At 50.1% G+C, this 14485-nt stretch overlaps 1 protein-coding gene across 4 annotated transcripts in view; it reads left to right on the forward strand.

Moving 5' to 3' along the window:
* Positions 1 to 4967: 4967 nt before the first annotated feature.
* TSPAN32 (tetraspanin 32) overlaps positions 4968 to 14485 on the forward strand; it is a 32733-nt gene continuing 23215 nt past the window's right edge. For 3 of the 4 annotated variants that reach the window (XM_075754921.1, XM_075754924.1, XM_075754925.1), the window contains exons 1-3: positions 4968 to 5175; positions 7216 to 7330; positions 8670 to 8767. In XM_075754921.1, coding sequence (XP_075611036.1) covers positions 5122 to 5175; positions 7216 to 7330; positions 8670 to 8767 — 267 coding nt within the window. In that variant the 5' untranslated portion in view covers positions 4968 to 5121. The remainder of the gene's footprint in view (positions 5176 to 7215; positions 7331 to 8669; positions 8768 to 14485) is intronic. The other variant, XM_075754923.1, reaches the window with a different exon arrangement.

Below are 14485 nucleotides of genomic sequence, written 5' to 3' on the forward strand. Positions count from 1 at the left end.
TTTCCAGCCAGATGTGGCTGTCGGGTCTGGGCCTGAGCACAGCACAAAGCGACTGCTTTCTTAACAATACAGCTGGTTTTCTGATAGTCTGAAGGCAGGTACATCTCGTACTCTGAGAAATGTAATCTTATTTGAAATCTCTGTATAAAGTTAATGACTATGTAAGATCCAGTAGAACAAGACATCATTAAACACTGTCTATGTTCACAATCAACTTCCTGATCGTAATCTGGGGAGAGAGAGCATCCAGCAATGTGCTGCCCGTCCCAAGAGGGTGCGGAGGAGAAATTCTCCTCTCCTGGCACAGGTAAGGCAAAAGTGATAAGCGCATGGTTGGCATGGACACCTTGCAGCCCCGCATGGCTTTGGCCAGCGTGGTGCGTCAGCAGGAATGCGGCAGACAAGGTGCTGGGTCAGTCTCGCCGTGGCCCATGCGTTACAGGCAGCTGATGTGAGCTGCTGCTTTTTTTTTTTTTTTTTTTTTTTGCTAAAACTTTCTGGACCTCAGTGGGAAGCAATAGAGGTCGTGATAAGGCTCGAGAGAGCAAATGCCACAAATACATAGGGAGGGGCAGTCGAGCAGCCCCGTTCTTGGTGAGCAGGTGAATCCCCACTTGCCAGGCTGGCCTCCGCTGAAGCTGGTTTTGCTGGGAGCGGGGCTAAGGTTGTGTGTTTGGGTCGCTCACTTGCACAGCTGGTTCTTGGGCAGTTAAGGTTTCCAACTAGATACCACGTGGAAAAGAAAAAAAAAATTTAGTTTATGTAGCAGGGAGTGCTTTAGAGCTATGAGTACAGTTGTTTCACTTTTTTGGGGAAAGAAGTTTACTTGAGTTTATTCTTTGAAGGGAACTCCCTGTCTTCAGCATATGCTCTTTTCAAATGTAATCTTTCTTAGGCTTGATGAACTTTTTTAATAACTCTTCTGACTTTTTTTTTTTTGCTCACCTACAATTAATTTCAAAATGCCTGGGAATCACTGGAGGATTTCTGAGACGCGCTTTGGAAATAATAATAAATAAAGAAGTCCTTTGGAGATTTTATGATTTCTCTCCGGTTTTGTTTCTTCCAAGGCAGCCTCCAGCCAGCCCTGTTTCCATTCACAGTGCAGTTGTATGGTGCATCTGAAGCCTGGCAAAGCCCAGCACCTCCCCCTTTTCTCCTCTCCTTCACTTCTTGAAAAGAGACAGCCCCGGGTTTAAAAGTTGATTTTTTTGCTTTGATTGTGTGTATGTGCTATATGAATGCTAAGCAGCCTTTACAATGCATCCTTGTGATGTGCCTGGGAAGGCAGAGGGCTCTGAGGTCTCCCCGGCTTCCCGTCATTCATACGGCTCCGGTGCGGTTTGATGTCGGCATGTTTTATTTACGAGCGAGCTCTAGGGTGAATATAGCCGTGTTACGGGCAGTAGCTGAGGGACCGAATGGGCTGAGCCAGTGACACTTGTAAATGCACCAAAATTGGAGCTATTTTCTACCGTGGAGGAGAGGTATTTTCCCTAATGGTGGTGTGGGCTGGCAAAGGAGGAGGCTCCCGAGAGGCAGCAGGGACCTGGCACGGATCTATCCTGCCTGGATGATGGGTGTAGTTTTGCCTCCTGGAGCAACGTCCTCTCCCTGCCTCCAGCCCATACTTTCTTGGGAGCACAAATAGCAGCGCCCCAAAGCTGAGGGGAGGTTTCTCTTACCTGTTGCATGGCTGGAGTTCAAGCAGCTGGGGCTGGGGTGTTGCTGTTGCATCATCGCACTGACAGAGCGAAAGCCAGAAAAGTGGACATCAAGAAAGCATAAATTCAGCCTCCTCTCCTCCATTTATGTTTAGTCTCCCAAGTCCACCCCATGCAGCATTAACACATCAAATCCCCCAGCTCTTTTAGGACATCCACCCGACAGCATGGGCAGCATTTCTCTCCAGCTCGGAAGAGAGTTGGAAGTTTTTAGCTCTGGAAAAAATATGATCTCGCTTTGTTCCCTTAAGTCAATCCTTTCCTTCTGGATGAGGTGGCACGTCCTTCCGACACCCATACAGCTGTGGACGCTGGTATGTATTTTCACAGCCTAACAGAAGGCTGCAAGCTGCCACAAGGCTAGAAGAAGAGGGCACCTGGGCTCCCCAGGGTATTTTCAGCCTTGCTACCCTCTTTCTGTGCTCCAGCTGATAACCAGAGATAAGGGAGGAAGCCACAGGCGGGAGCTGTGGTCACCTGTGGTTTTTACACCACGTTTGGGAGTGATAAGTTGTGGTCTTGCAAAGGGGAACAACTGATAAAACCCGTCAGGGTGGGCAGGAGGCCGAGTCTTGCTGGAAAACCCACACTGCCATCCAGTCTGTGCGTCAGCTGTGAGGACGGTTCCTCGGCGTGCCTCCAGCCCTGCCTCTCTTCTCACAGGGATGGGGCGGGGGGACACCCTGCTTCTTGCCAGGGCTCCCTGGGCAGAGAGCTGCCGAGGCAGGTGTCTGCCAATGACAGGGCACTCAGAGGGAATTTAATCCGGTAGAAAGTGTTGTAAAGACCCCCTTTTGATGGCCACATGCAAGATGAGCACACGTGCTTCTCCCTGCGCTGACTTCAGAAGTGCTCTTGAATGTGCTGAATGTGCCTCCCTCAATCAGAGCCCAACATCTTAATGCCCCGGGTCTACTAATGCTCCTACTATTGACTTTCTTTTGGGGGGAGGGACTAAGTTCTTTTGCTCTTTATCATTTTTTGCTGTTAGAAATTCACATATGTTCTGCCCCAAAGAGAAATCTTTCAAGCCATACATATATGGGATAAAGAATAAGACAAAAGAAAGAGCAACAGCAGAAAATGCCTCCACCCCCAAATCCAGCGCAGTGCCGGAGCAGGTGATTGAGGGAGCAGACACAAAGGCAGAGCGCTAAGCACTGGAGGTGAGAGAAGCACCTGAAGCATCAGAGGACATGGGCAAACTACCAGGAATAGGCATTTGCAACCAAAACAGAGGAAACATCTGTTTAAACCCAGGTGTTTAAAGATACAGACCTGCTTTGAGAGCTTGGTGAGGCAGTGAAGGTGCCTGTTTTTATGGATGGAGACAAAAGGAGGTAGAGCATCTTTTGTGGAGAGACTAGGAGCACTTCCAAGGGGTGTAGATAATGATTTTGTGAAGTCTCAGGTGGTCCTGCAGTGAGGCGCGAGGCTCCTGCACGGACAGAGGAGACCTTTTTTGGAGCTGGGAAGGGAACTGCCTGTCTATTCCCTTCAGAGAGCTCACTTGAATCATCCAAGCATTTGGGAAGGGTTTCTGCTGGCCTGTGGGGACCTCTAGTGTGAGATCTGGCTTTGCGCAGGTCTCCGATAGCGTGCGTTTAAGGCTGGGGAAGGAAACTGGGGTCTAGGGGAAAATGAAGATGGGCTGCATGTTTTTTTTCATGTCCCTTGCTGTGTGCTCACGGTGTGCACCACGGCTGTGCCCTCGCTTCTAACTCACCATCGCTCTTGGTCGGGCTTCTGTAACTGGTTTTACACGCAGAGCTGTGCTTCATACCTTCTTGCAACCCTTCCAGATTTAACTTGTAACTCCACCTGTGGACCAACCCTGCTGCCTTTATACCAGTGTCCCTTTGGTGGTCGTTCCCCTTGAAAATGCAGGTGACAACACAGCCGTCTGCCCTGTAGTGCCAGAAGAAATGACGGGTGCTAACTGTTCTGCATTTGGATGCAGTCCTAACTCCACCACAGTGTTTTATAAAGCACTTCCCACCTGGCACATGGTGGGGACCATGTGGACATGGTCACCTTGCAGCTATACTCGTGTTCCTGGGGGGTCTGCGCTGCTGTGGCTGGTGTCTGGTTCCTGCTCCTGAACATGTGTGGCTGGGCATCAGCTACCTCCCCATCTTGTTGCCCTCTCTCTGTAGTCCTCTTCCCGCTGCTCTCCTTTCCTGCTGTCCAGCTGTTGGTCTTTCTCAGGTGGTTTCCAGCTGGTGGCAGGAGTAGGAAGCTCTGTGTGCACATGGGTACATCGGTGTCTCCCGCTGAGCATCAGAGAGCCCCACCAGGGCAAGGACTCATGAGCCGTGGGGGACACCTCTTTTCGGAAACGGCTGTGGCAGGTCTCAGTGGTGTCTCAGGAGGTTGCAACCAAGATGTTTTGCAAGAAAGTTTGCAAGAAAGCTCATGATGTAGTCAGAAAATCATGTCATGCTTTTTCCTGTGCACATGGCTTTGTGCAACTCACTTTCTCTTGCTTCTCTTTGCTCTACAAAATGCATCTTCCTTCCTTTTTTCACTCCCCTCCTTTGTCGTCTTTGTCATTTTCCTGTAGCTACAGCTACTGATGTGGGATGGTTTTACCTTTTTCTCCCCTTTCTTTGCTACCTGGGGGGAGTGCAGCTATTTTCCATTATTCTGTTTCACCTCTTTTCCACTGGTCTAGCTCTGAATCTAGGGATGATTAAGGCACTCAAAATGTCTATGGACAGGGAGAATCTCCTTAGTAGGGGGTTATATTTACATATAGCCATTTTCCTGAATAAAATACTACCAGAGGGATTTTTTTTCCCTCATCTACAAGTAAAAGTTTTAATAGAGTCTCAGTCAAAGCTTATTGACATGTGGTGGTTTTTAAATGAGGAGGGAAGACTCTTACGCAGATCTGTTTGGAGGTTTTGAGGTCTTCTTTAAACAACAGGTTATTTTTTCTAAATAACATTTTCCTAAACTTTTTGCCAAGATACAATTTATGCAAATTTTTAAAAAAACAAACAAACAGTTAGTGACAATGTTCATTAAGCAAAACTGGATCCCAGTGAAAGCAAAAACCAGGCTATTTTGATACTGACTCTTGATTAAACAGTTTCAAAAAAATTTTTAAGGAGCTGTGCTCCAAACTCTGTGGAAGGCTGCTTTTCTGTATGCCTTTCCTCCTTTCCCCAGCTGGCTGTGTGTCGGAGCTGACGGCAGCCCACTGAAAGCCCAGGCAGAAGGCGGCTGCTCTAAACAGGATTTAATAATTGGGCAGGAGGAGGTGCATCAGCACGTGGTGGGGACTGCACTTCCCGAGAGGCCCCGCTGTGGCCATGCCTCTCTTTGGTGGAAACCCAGGCTTTATCAAGAGCTGGAGGGACCAACTGCCAGATCTCGCTGGGGACAAGCAGCCATGGGACTGAGGACCACCAAGTGCCAGCTGCTGGTGACCAGCCTCTGTGTCATGGTGAGCAGGCAAGTTTGGGGGAATCTCTGCAGAACTGGGGGAAGGCAAACCATTGCCTTTCCCATCCCTGCTCAGAGAGGGTCGGGTTTTCCCACGTTCTGTTTTTCGCGGGCAGAAGACAAGCAAAGTCAACTGCCTGAGTTATCGTTGCGCCCTGGGTGGTTATCACCAGTCGCCCGCATCACCCCCCCCCTCTGCTGATAGACTTCTGCTTTCTCAGGGCTGTCACGCCGCTGCAGCTCTTTCACAACCCGGCAGCCACCTTGAAGGAGAAGGGAAAGGCTGGTGCTGACAGAATGAGTGGTTTTCAGGAAAAAGATATTTGCTTCTGTCTCCTTGGAGCAAAAGAGGGAGGATGGACCTGCTGCAGTCATGCTTGTCGCTGGGAGGTTGGTCAGCTGCAGGTGGGATCAGTGAGGATAGGAAACTGCAGGGCTTCGATGAAAGTGTATGTGAGAGACCTGTGGATCCACACCACAAAGCGAAAGCAGTTCTAGGGATACTTTTTATCAGCTTTTGAAGCAAATTCAAGGGGAGCTTCTTGACATCTGCTGTTAGAGCTGATGGGAAATGGTGGAAATTTGGGAACACTTCTCCTGGATGTTTTCGAGTTGTACGTGCTTGTTGCCTTTTCACTTCATCGAAACTTGCAAGCTTAAAAAAAAAATTAAAAAAAAAATAATCTGTATTTAGTTCAAAGAGGATTGGTGGCTTGGAAAGAGTATAATTAAAAGGTGATGCCTTATTTCGGACCACACGTGAAATTTATAGTTTGTCCAAATTTCAACATTTCAGGACCACTGGCTGTAGTGGCTGTACATTGTTCTCTCTTCCAAATGGCAGAATATGTCATTTGGAGAAAATCAAAGGAGGATTGGTACCAATGGTGTTTAGAGGAGATGCTAAGGCACAGCCACTGTGGATGGCAAGAATCACGTTCTTGCTGTTAGGAGGATTTTAGACTGGTGTTTCTCAGAAATCTGAGCTAACTGGCGTTGCACTTAGCATTTTGCTGGGCGTGGATCGAGATACGCAGTAGTACACAGCATGAAGGATCAGTTGGTGCCACAAATTAGGTTATTTATAAGCAGAAAATGCTATGGTTTGGATGTATTTAATCTCCAAAACTATAAGTCTCCAGCAAAAGCTATTAGTCTACTCTGGAAGAAAATGTCATACAGTGCGGATTATGTTGACACTGGACTGCCACTTTTGACGCAGGGGTAGCTGCCTTGTGTTTCTGTATTGTAAAGGCACAAAACGCTGAAACTTTGGGACCTAGGAGCGGCCTCACATCTTGTATTTTCCAGGTGCATTACACTAGAGCTGGAGCTGTTTTAACTGTCCCGCTGTTGGTGCCTCTGTCCCAGCTCTGCCACCAGTCATGAGTCAGGTGCCATCAGAAATGTTCCCTCTCCATCACCTGGACTTGCTCTGGGCAGCACGGAGGGTAACACGCTGGTAGTTACCCCATGCCTTAGGCATACCAGCGCTCTCGGGAATTGGACAGAGACATGGACAGCCCAGCGGCGTATTGCAGAGACAGAAACCAGCACAGATTAGAGCAGTACAAGACTCAGTTCTTTGCACTCTACAATAGGAAATACAGCCAACAGCAGGCAACAGGACTAGCATTGCAAAAAGCAAAGCAGAGAACATCATCCCAGCCCAAAAGCACACTTGAAGCTGGCAGCCCTCGTAACTGCACGTGCAGAGCAGGGTGGGACTGCATGAGTGTGCTGCAAGAGCATCGATCCTCTGGGCTTTCTTCACATTGTGGGGAATTTCATCCACAAATGCTGGACAAGAGACCGTGGGCTGCGCAGTGTCATGCATGCTTATTATGCAAGAGAGAAAAAGAGCTGTAGTATGCTTAAGTGTCCAGGATTTTCCTTTTATGTGCATTTTGGGGTCTTTGGAAGATCATGCTCTCTGCATCTGCATGGGACTCAGGAGTATCCAGATACACCTCAAAGCTTTGTGTGCGCTCAGCAGCAGCTGCTGCCTTGTCAATCCCTTCCTAAAAACCTTCTTTTCCAGCTGCTGGGGTTGTCCATTGCCATACTGAGCACAGTCACCCACTACGGGCTCCATTTCACCGTCATCAGCAACATCTCCCTGGAGAGCAACTCCTACAGGGTCATCCACTATGCAGGTATGTCACGGTCACATCCCACCGAGACCTTTGGTGAACCCAGGAGCTGCAAAATCCCCCAGAGCAGTCAAAGGAAATGCAGAGGCATCACGGGAGGAGGCAGGGGCTGCCTTTTGGAGGATGCACTAGGGCTGACGCAGTCCCACAGGCACCTTTTTCTGTGTCAGACCTGCCTGCCTGGCACTGAAGGGTGCTATGGGAGTGCAGAGTGCTTAGGTGCTGCTGCCTTCGCTCCTGTCCCTCTATTCACCATCTCCCCATCTTACGCCTGTGCTGCAGTGAAAGCACGGGGAAGGGGCTCAGCCAAAGATGGACCTAAAGGTGCAGCTGGGCTGGAAAGGCCCTGGGAGCATGGGGAGAGGGACTGTTACAGGACTTGAAGCAGAGCATAGAAAATTGAGGCTCGGAGGAGAAATGCATGGAAACACCTGTTTTTGGAGAAAATGTGAGGGTTTTTTCCCAACACAGGAGAGAAATATAAACAGTCTTGGGTACAAGGCTAGAGCAAAGAGATGAGAACAGCCCAGATACTAAAATACTCTGCTCGCCTCTGCTGCACTCACATCTGCTGCTTTTCCCAAGCTATACTCTGGGCTTAAACGTGCTCATACCCTCTCTAGATCCTGGTTCTCAATTTCAGTTTAACAAGGCATGTGTAAAAAAACTATGTTAGTCCAAAGCTAAGGTACAGCCCTCCCCCCTTCCTTACACACACCCGGGGCTATATAGACTGGCTCTTAATGCAGCCTTGCAGGCTCTCCCTTTCCAACCACCCCTCTCCAGTGATGTGTCCCTTGCTTTGCTTGCAAGCGTTAACTCTTTGCATGGTTAGCCCTGAAGTGAGGGTTGCAAAGCCCCTCACAGCGCTCTGGTCGCTGAGCCCTGTCCCAGGGTACCGGTTGTGACCCTCCCTTAGCCAGGAGGAAACCAGAGGGTGAGTGTTGCACCAGATTAGCAGCGCACAAAGTCCCGATAGGAGCCGTGGGACAGCTGCTGCACATCAGCTCCCCCCATTCGCAAGGATGCTTATCAGAGTGCTGAAATAATTGACAGCTTGTGGTCTGTTGGGTGGACCGACACCCTTTTAGGGTGCTTCGCTCTGCTGGAGCTGTGGGAACCGCTCAGAGGTTTACAGCCCTGCCAGGCATGCAAAGCATACGCAGATGGGGGTTATTGAATAAATTACAAAACTATTTCGCTTCTGCAACCTGGTCCTCTTGGACCAGCTCCCTAAAATGCACTTTTTGTCCCCTGTCTGGGCAAAAGCATCAGACCAGGCCTCCGTCAGCCCTAAAGTTTTGGTATCTGACCACAGCTCCCATGTCCGACTTCCTTCCAGCTTTCTACTTTGGGATCTGCCTCAGCATGACCCTGATCCTCGCAGCCCTGCTGAGCTCTGCTGCCACGGTGCGGGAATCGCAGTGCCTCACCGCCATGGTGCGTATCGGGAGGGACTGCCTGGGGGGGGCTTTTCGTAACCTTGGGCTGATACCATTAAAATGTGGTGCTTGGGGGCTGGTTTGCCTCGTGCCCGGAAGCATGCATGCCTGGGGAAGGACGTCCTGTTGCTCCACCCTGTGCTGCAAGGGAACATTTTTGTAAAAGGCATGACCTCGCAGAGCGCTTCCAGCTAAGAACTGCATCCTTTTGCGCCTTGTTTCTTTTGCCAAGGTGCTGTGTATGCAGCTTTCAGAGTGGGGTCAAAGGAAGGTGCTTATCTGCCAAAGCAGTTGCAGTGATGACAATTCCCAGAGTATTTTTTCCCACCAAGTCGCCACATGGTTTGTGTGGGGAAACCTTAGCAGTGTGATTTTGAGTCCCGTGTTGTTCCTCAGACTTGTGACAGCAAAGTTAGCCCCCCTCCTTTTCCCCTCACTGCAAACATCCACCACAGTGGTGGTATGGGGCATACAAAGCATGGCAGCAGGCACGGGGGCTTTGGGCTGGACCCTCAGTTTCAGCCTCCAAGGAGAAGGTGGAGGGGCACCACAAGACCTGAAATGCCACTTTCATCCTCTCCATCATCCACTGTGAAGTGTCTCTTTGGGCCTGGACCATGCCAGCATTAGTAAACTGGACTGTGAGCTCTGCTGTATTTAAAAACACAGCCTGCACACAGGGCTTAGTCTGAACAGAGCAGCTTCCAGCCTCAGGGCCGGAGGAATGAGAGGAAAAGTGCTGTTCACTGCCTGTTTGTCTGTGTTGATGAAGGGCAGGAGTTAACAGGTAGGTTGCTGTGCATGAAGCCATGCTTAATATAAAATAATTGCATTGGTGTCATACATAAACTAGCTTTCAAGAGATTTATCTAATCTATGTAATTGGGAAAAACGATACTCATGGTGGAAATGAGAAGCAGCCACCTTTAAAACTTAGTGCAAAGTACCTACTGAAATTAATGTTTTCATCTTCTCAATACAGTTTTCATCTCTCCCATGAATACTGCTAGCAGAGTACATATAAGTCCCCTCTCTTTTGCTGAAGGATACTTTACTGTGTGCCCGCAATTACCACATCTAAACCAACAGATGGGTATGTCCAGGCTAGGGGAGATTGTCAGGGCTGCCTGAAAATAGGCTGAAATTCTCAGTAATGTTTATTTGGCTGCCTTACTCCAGGTGCAGTATGGTTTGGGACATGCCACTAGGTAAAAGAGGTTGTTAAAATTATAGCTGTTTCCTGAAGGGATAGTTGAAGAAAAACATATCCAGCAAACTCCAGCGTTGCTGTCCTCCTCTGGGGCCCACCTGATGCTGCTCTCTTTTCCCTTTGCCATGGAGGTGAGGACAAGCAGGTCCTTTCCTCCAGCGCCCCATGGACTCCCCCAGCCTGGCCAGTTTGGTGTAATGCAGCCAAGCTCTGGCCACCAAAGAAACCCCTGCCTGGCAGAAACCCCAAACTACTTACTTTTCTCTGTGGCTCCTAGGGCATCCTGCTCACTTTGCTTTAGCATTCGCAGTTTGGGTCCTCTGGAGGAGGTGGCCATCTTCATTTTGGATCTCTGATACCATTGCAGTGGGGACATGGTATCATTTCCTTGTGGGAAGAAGAGGAAGGGTGAAGAGTGCTTTCCCCGCGGCAGTGGCAATGAGACATCCATCCCGCTCTGCTCTCAGCAGGGGATAACGGGATGCCCCTTGTCCGCCTTTAAGCCCCGTTTCCACCGTCTCCGGCAGCGTGAGGGGCCCGCAGGGCGTGAGAAGGTGCAGGGCAGGGTGCAAGCAGAGACGGGGCAGCTCGCACCCGAGCGAGAGGCCGCTCCACCGCGGCGCTTCCCCGGGAGCGGCGGGCCCGGCTGTGCCTCCGCCGCTGGAGGGGGCCGCGGGCCCGTGAGCTCCCCGCTCCCCGCCGGGCCGCGGCACTCGGCCCGGGACGTGCGGATGAAGCGCACTGGGTAAGGGAGCAGGCACCGCAGCCATTGCGGTGGGGGGGGGGGGGGGGGGGGAGTGGCACGCCCCCAACCCTTCAGAAATTAACGGGAGGCCTGGGAAATACCCAAGAGCTGGTCACCAGCAACCTTATTCTCTGCCTGCTCTTCTTCAAGCAGCTCATCAGCATCTCAAATCACATAGGGGAAGCTTTCCTTAGTCCTATAAATTGCCCCCCGCCCGTTCTAACTGTCAGTATCTTACAGCAAGGGTCAGCCCGCTGCTTGTTTTCCCACCAGTTCCTACCCCCTCCCAAGGCTCATATTTAATCTCTGATCTGCAAGCAAGAACTGCAGGCAGGGAGAGCCCGCCCCCAGTGGCTGCAGTGAGAAGTAATTGCAGGCAGGAGTGGGGTTCAGCCCTGTGGGGCGCTGAAACTTGTCGTCGGTGTCACACCCTGTCCTGCTGATCCCCACTGGGCTGCAGCTCGCAGAAGTGAGCAGCCTCCCAGCTTGTAGCATTTTTTTCTGCTTGTTAATAGGGAGGATTTTTCACCTTCCCCCACTATTGATTTTAAAGGACTTTTCCTCCCCTGCAAAGCATGTGTCTTGTTTAGAAGATCATTTAATTCACTCTTTAATCAAAGACGGAAGACACCAGAGTATTGGTGCCTGACATCTGTGGCTGTATAGGAAACCAAGCCATGCTCCAGGGATGTCTACATCGATGTGGCTAATCCACCACAATGCCACTTGGTAAACCAGCTACCCTGGGGAAATGCTAGCCAGGATGCAGATGGGCTTAGAGGAGCATTGCCCTGGCCACTGACCAGTTGGGTGGATCCTATCTCTTTCTTGTGCCTTGGTTTCCCTACTGACTTTTTTTTTTTGGTCTATTTAAATTATAAGTACTCACCCTGCCTGGCTATCTGGAGGTTTGTGTGTATACAGAGGAGGGGCCTTGGTCTTTGCAGGCCTTACTGGTGCTCTCCTAATAAGGATAATGGGTGCACAGTGGTTAGAAACCAGAACAGGTCAAATATTGTTTAAAGCATGTATATCTCAGGAGCTCATCGTTTAGCTGCATTAGCAGCATCACCAAACCAGACAGACACCACTGTGCATCCACTGAGGCTTGCGAGGAAGCTGCGTTTTAGACAGTAGCTGAGAACTTAAAGATTAAAAAAAAAAAAAGTTCTAAAATCCCAAACTATTATCCCCAAAGCTCCTCTTAAACAGGGAGAGTAGTGACAGGCTTATTGACTGTTCTCCAGTTCTTCAAGCCCTGCTTTTTGGTGATCCGCGGTCCATCATGCAGTCAGTCCTGAACATACACATCCTGCAGCTCTCATGGCCCCTGAATGCCATGTCACTATTGAAGGGGAGGAGAAGGAAGGAAAAGTGCAGTTGTGCTAGTACTGCTCGTACAAAGGACTCCAGGTCCAGTGGAGTTTAAGGCACCATGTGCTGATACCTGGTCAGCTGGAGAGGCAGGAGGGGGAAAAAAAGCAGGGAGCAATATGCCCATCAGACCATCCCAGCTGAAATTCTTACACCTGAACTTTCCAGTCTGAAAAACGTTCATCTGGAATAAAATTTGTGTTCAGGATGGAGCAGCTGTTCCAAGCACCGGTTTCAAACAATTTTTGTGGGAAAAAAGCCTCAGCGAATGCCTGATATAACCCAGTTTTGCACTGAGAGTGATGTGCCGGTAGGGCCAGCACACAGCACAGGCCATTTGCTTTACTGTTCTCAGGTGTATCATTGTAGGCAAGTGTGTAGGGTCCTCAATAACACCGCAGCACGCTTCAGCATCTTGCTTTCACAATGAATCTGTCTCCCATGCTGTCCCTTATGGTGCATCACTCCTGAGCGAGGCTTCCATGCACCAGTGCTCCCCGGGGAGCAGGCACGGGCAGAGCCGATGCGCTTAGCTGAAGCCGAGGATAGATTCTTCCTTTGGACTGAGATCACCGGCTCGTGTTTGCTATGTGGAAAGGGAAAAACGTCATGTGCTTTTAGATGAACTGGGTCAGGGAGGGAGGGATGCGACCTGATGGATGCAATCTGAAATTAGCTCCCACACACACACACACACCGAGCTGTGAAGTCCGGCAGGGAGCTGGCCCTTGCAATGGCCACAGCAGCACCTAAAAGCAGCTGGAGCTGAGCAGGGAATAGATTGGCTCCTTCTCTGGGTGTGCGGGGGTTTGGCAGCTCTGCCAAACCCAGTCTGAGCTAAATGATCCCTCCCCTGCCTGAGCGGACCCCCTTAACTGAAGGGGAAGCATCAGAAAGGTGAATTAAAAGATACAGCCGCCAACAGACAAGACGCTGTTTCTGTGGATTCTGCCAAGTCTCTCAGAGACAAATTGTTCCTTGCAGCAAGGCTGGAAACAAGGTCATTCATAAAAGAGTAATTGATGTCTGGCCGGTGACAGCCCTCCACGGGGCTGATGTGGCTGCCTCCTGCAAAGGGAGCAGGCAGCAGCCTGCGGCCAGCTCCAAGGGTCTGGGAGATGGTGAACCAGCCTCGACCCTTCCACATTTTGTATGCAAACTACACATTGCCTTTTTCTTTTTTCCTCCAAATGTCTTCTAATGTAATTAGAAAGTGGCTCTTCCAAAAGCCTTTTGGCTGGGAAGGGAAAAAGCAGCCTATAATTCATTTATAAGATGTTCTCGGAGCCATGTAATTTCTCCACGCTGGCTGGGTGGAGGGGGAGCTTCCCAAGGGGCTGCATCTTGGTATTCCCAGAAAAGCTAGACAGAAACAAAGGGAGAGCCGATGCTGGAGGTGAAGGACTGAGATGTGGGGTGGAGCTGAGGAAGGAAGATGAGAAGAAGGATTTTAATCTGCTGGGGTTTCTGGCCCCAGAGAGGTGTTGTAAGTGCTGGAGCTGGTGGGGGAAGGAAGGGAGAGCACAGGGGGAGAAATCTGGGTGGTGCCCTGGCACACTGCTGTTCCCATTCTCCAGGTTCACGGTGGGTCCTCTCAATCAAACCCTTACTGGAACGATGTGTGGAAGAGCTTTCACATTGCTATGAGTGCTGGTTTTTTTCATCTGCCATAATTTTCTCTTTTTGTTCTTGTCTTTGATTTTGATGAAAACATTGACTTTGTTATGCTATTTGTTTGGAGGGGAAGTTGTTGGAGGAGGTGCAAAAGGCAGGGTCCGGTCCTTGTGAGGAGCAGCCTGAAGTGCCCGTGTAACCTCACCTCTTCTCTGCTCCAATTCGTGCTGTACCTGCAGGGGTTGAACCGCCCACCCCGCCTGGGGTTGGGCTTGTCCTGCCGTGCTTTGGTCTGTGGCGTCTCACCCTGCGTGCTCTTCCCCATCTTCGCTACTTGTATCCCCCTTCTCACGACAGCATTTGATCAGACTTTCCTCTCCTTTAGGGTCCCATTTCTCCCGTTATCCCATTTCAGCTCCTGGCAAGGCAGCAAGTGATCTCACCACCTATATGGCCAGCCAGCTGCCAAAAAAATAAAAGAAAAGCAGAGATCAGACATACATAATTTAAGGTTTTTCGTAAGAGCCGTACCAGAGTTTTCCCAAGTGTCTTTTGCAGAGCCTGAAACAAGGCAACCGTGAATGAGGGGGGAAATGCCAACGGCAGTCTTGCTCCTGGAGCAAAGCCCCGGGGCAGGGCATCGTCCTGCCGTGAGCAGGGAAACACAGCAAGCAGCAGATGGACAAGAACCAGAAAAAGGCAGTTTTTTGGCTTATTCATGTTCGTTTCCAGGATTTAAAGTAACACTTTTTCCTTTCTCGCTGCATATGGGG

This window comes from Balearica regulorum, chromosome 5, assembly GCF_011004875.1.
Source record: "Balearica regulorum gibbericeps isolate bBalReg1 chromosome 5, bBalReg1.pri, whole genome shotgun sequence".
Classification (NCBI taxonomy): domain Eukaryota; kingdom Metazoa; phylum Chordata; class Aves; order Gruiformes; family Gruidae; genus Balearica; species Balearica regulorum.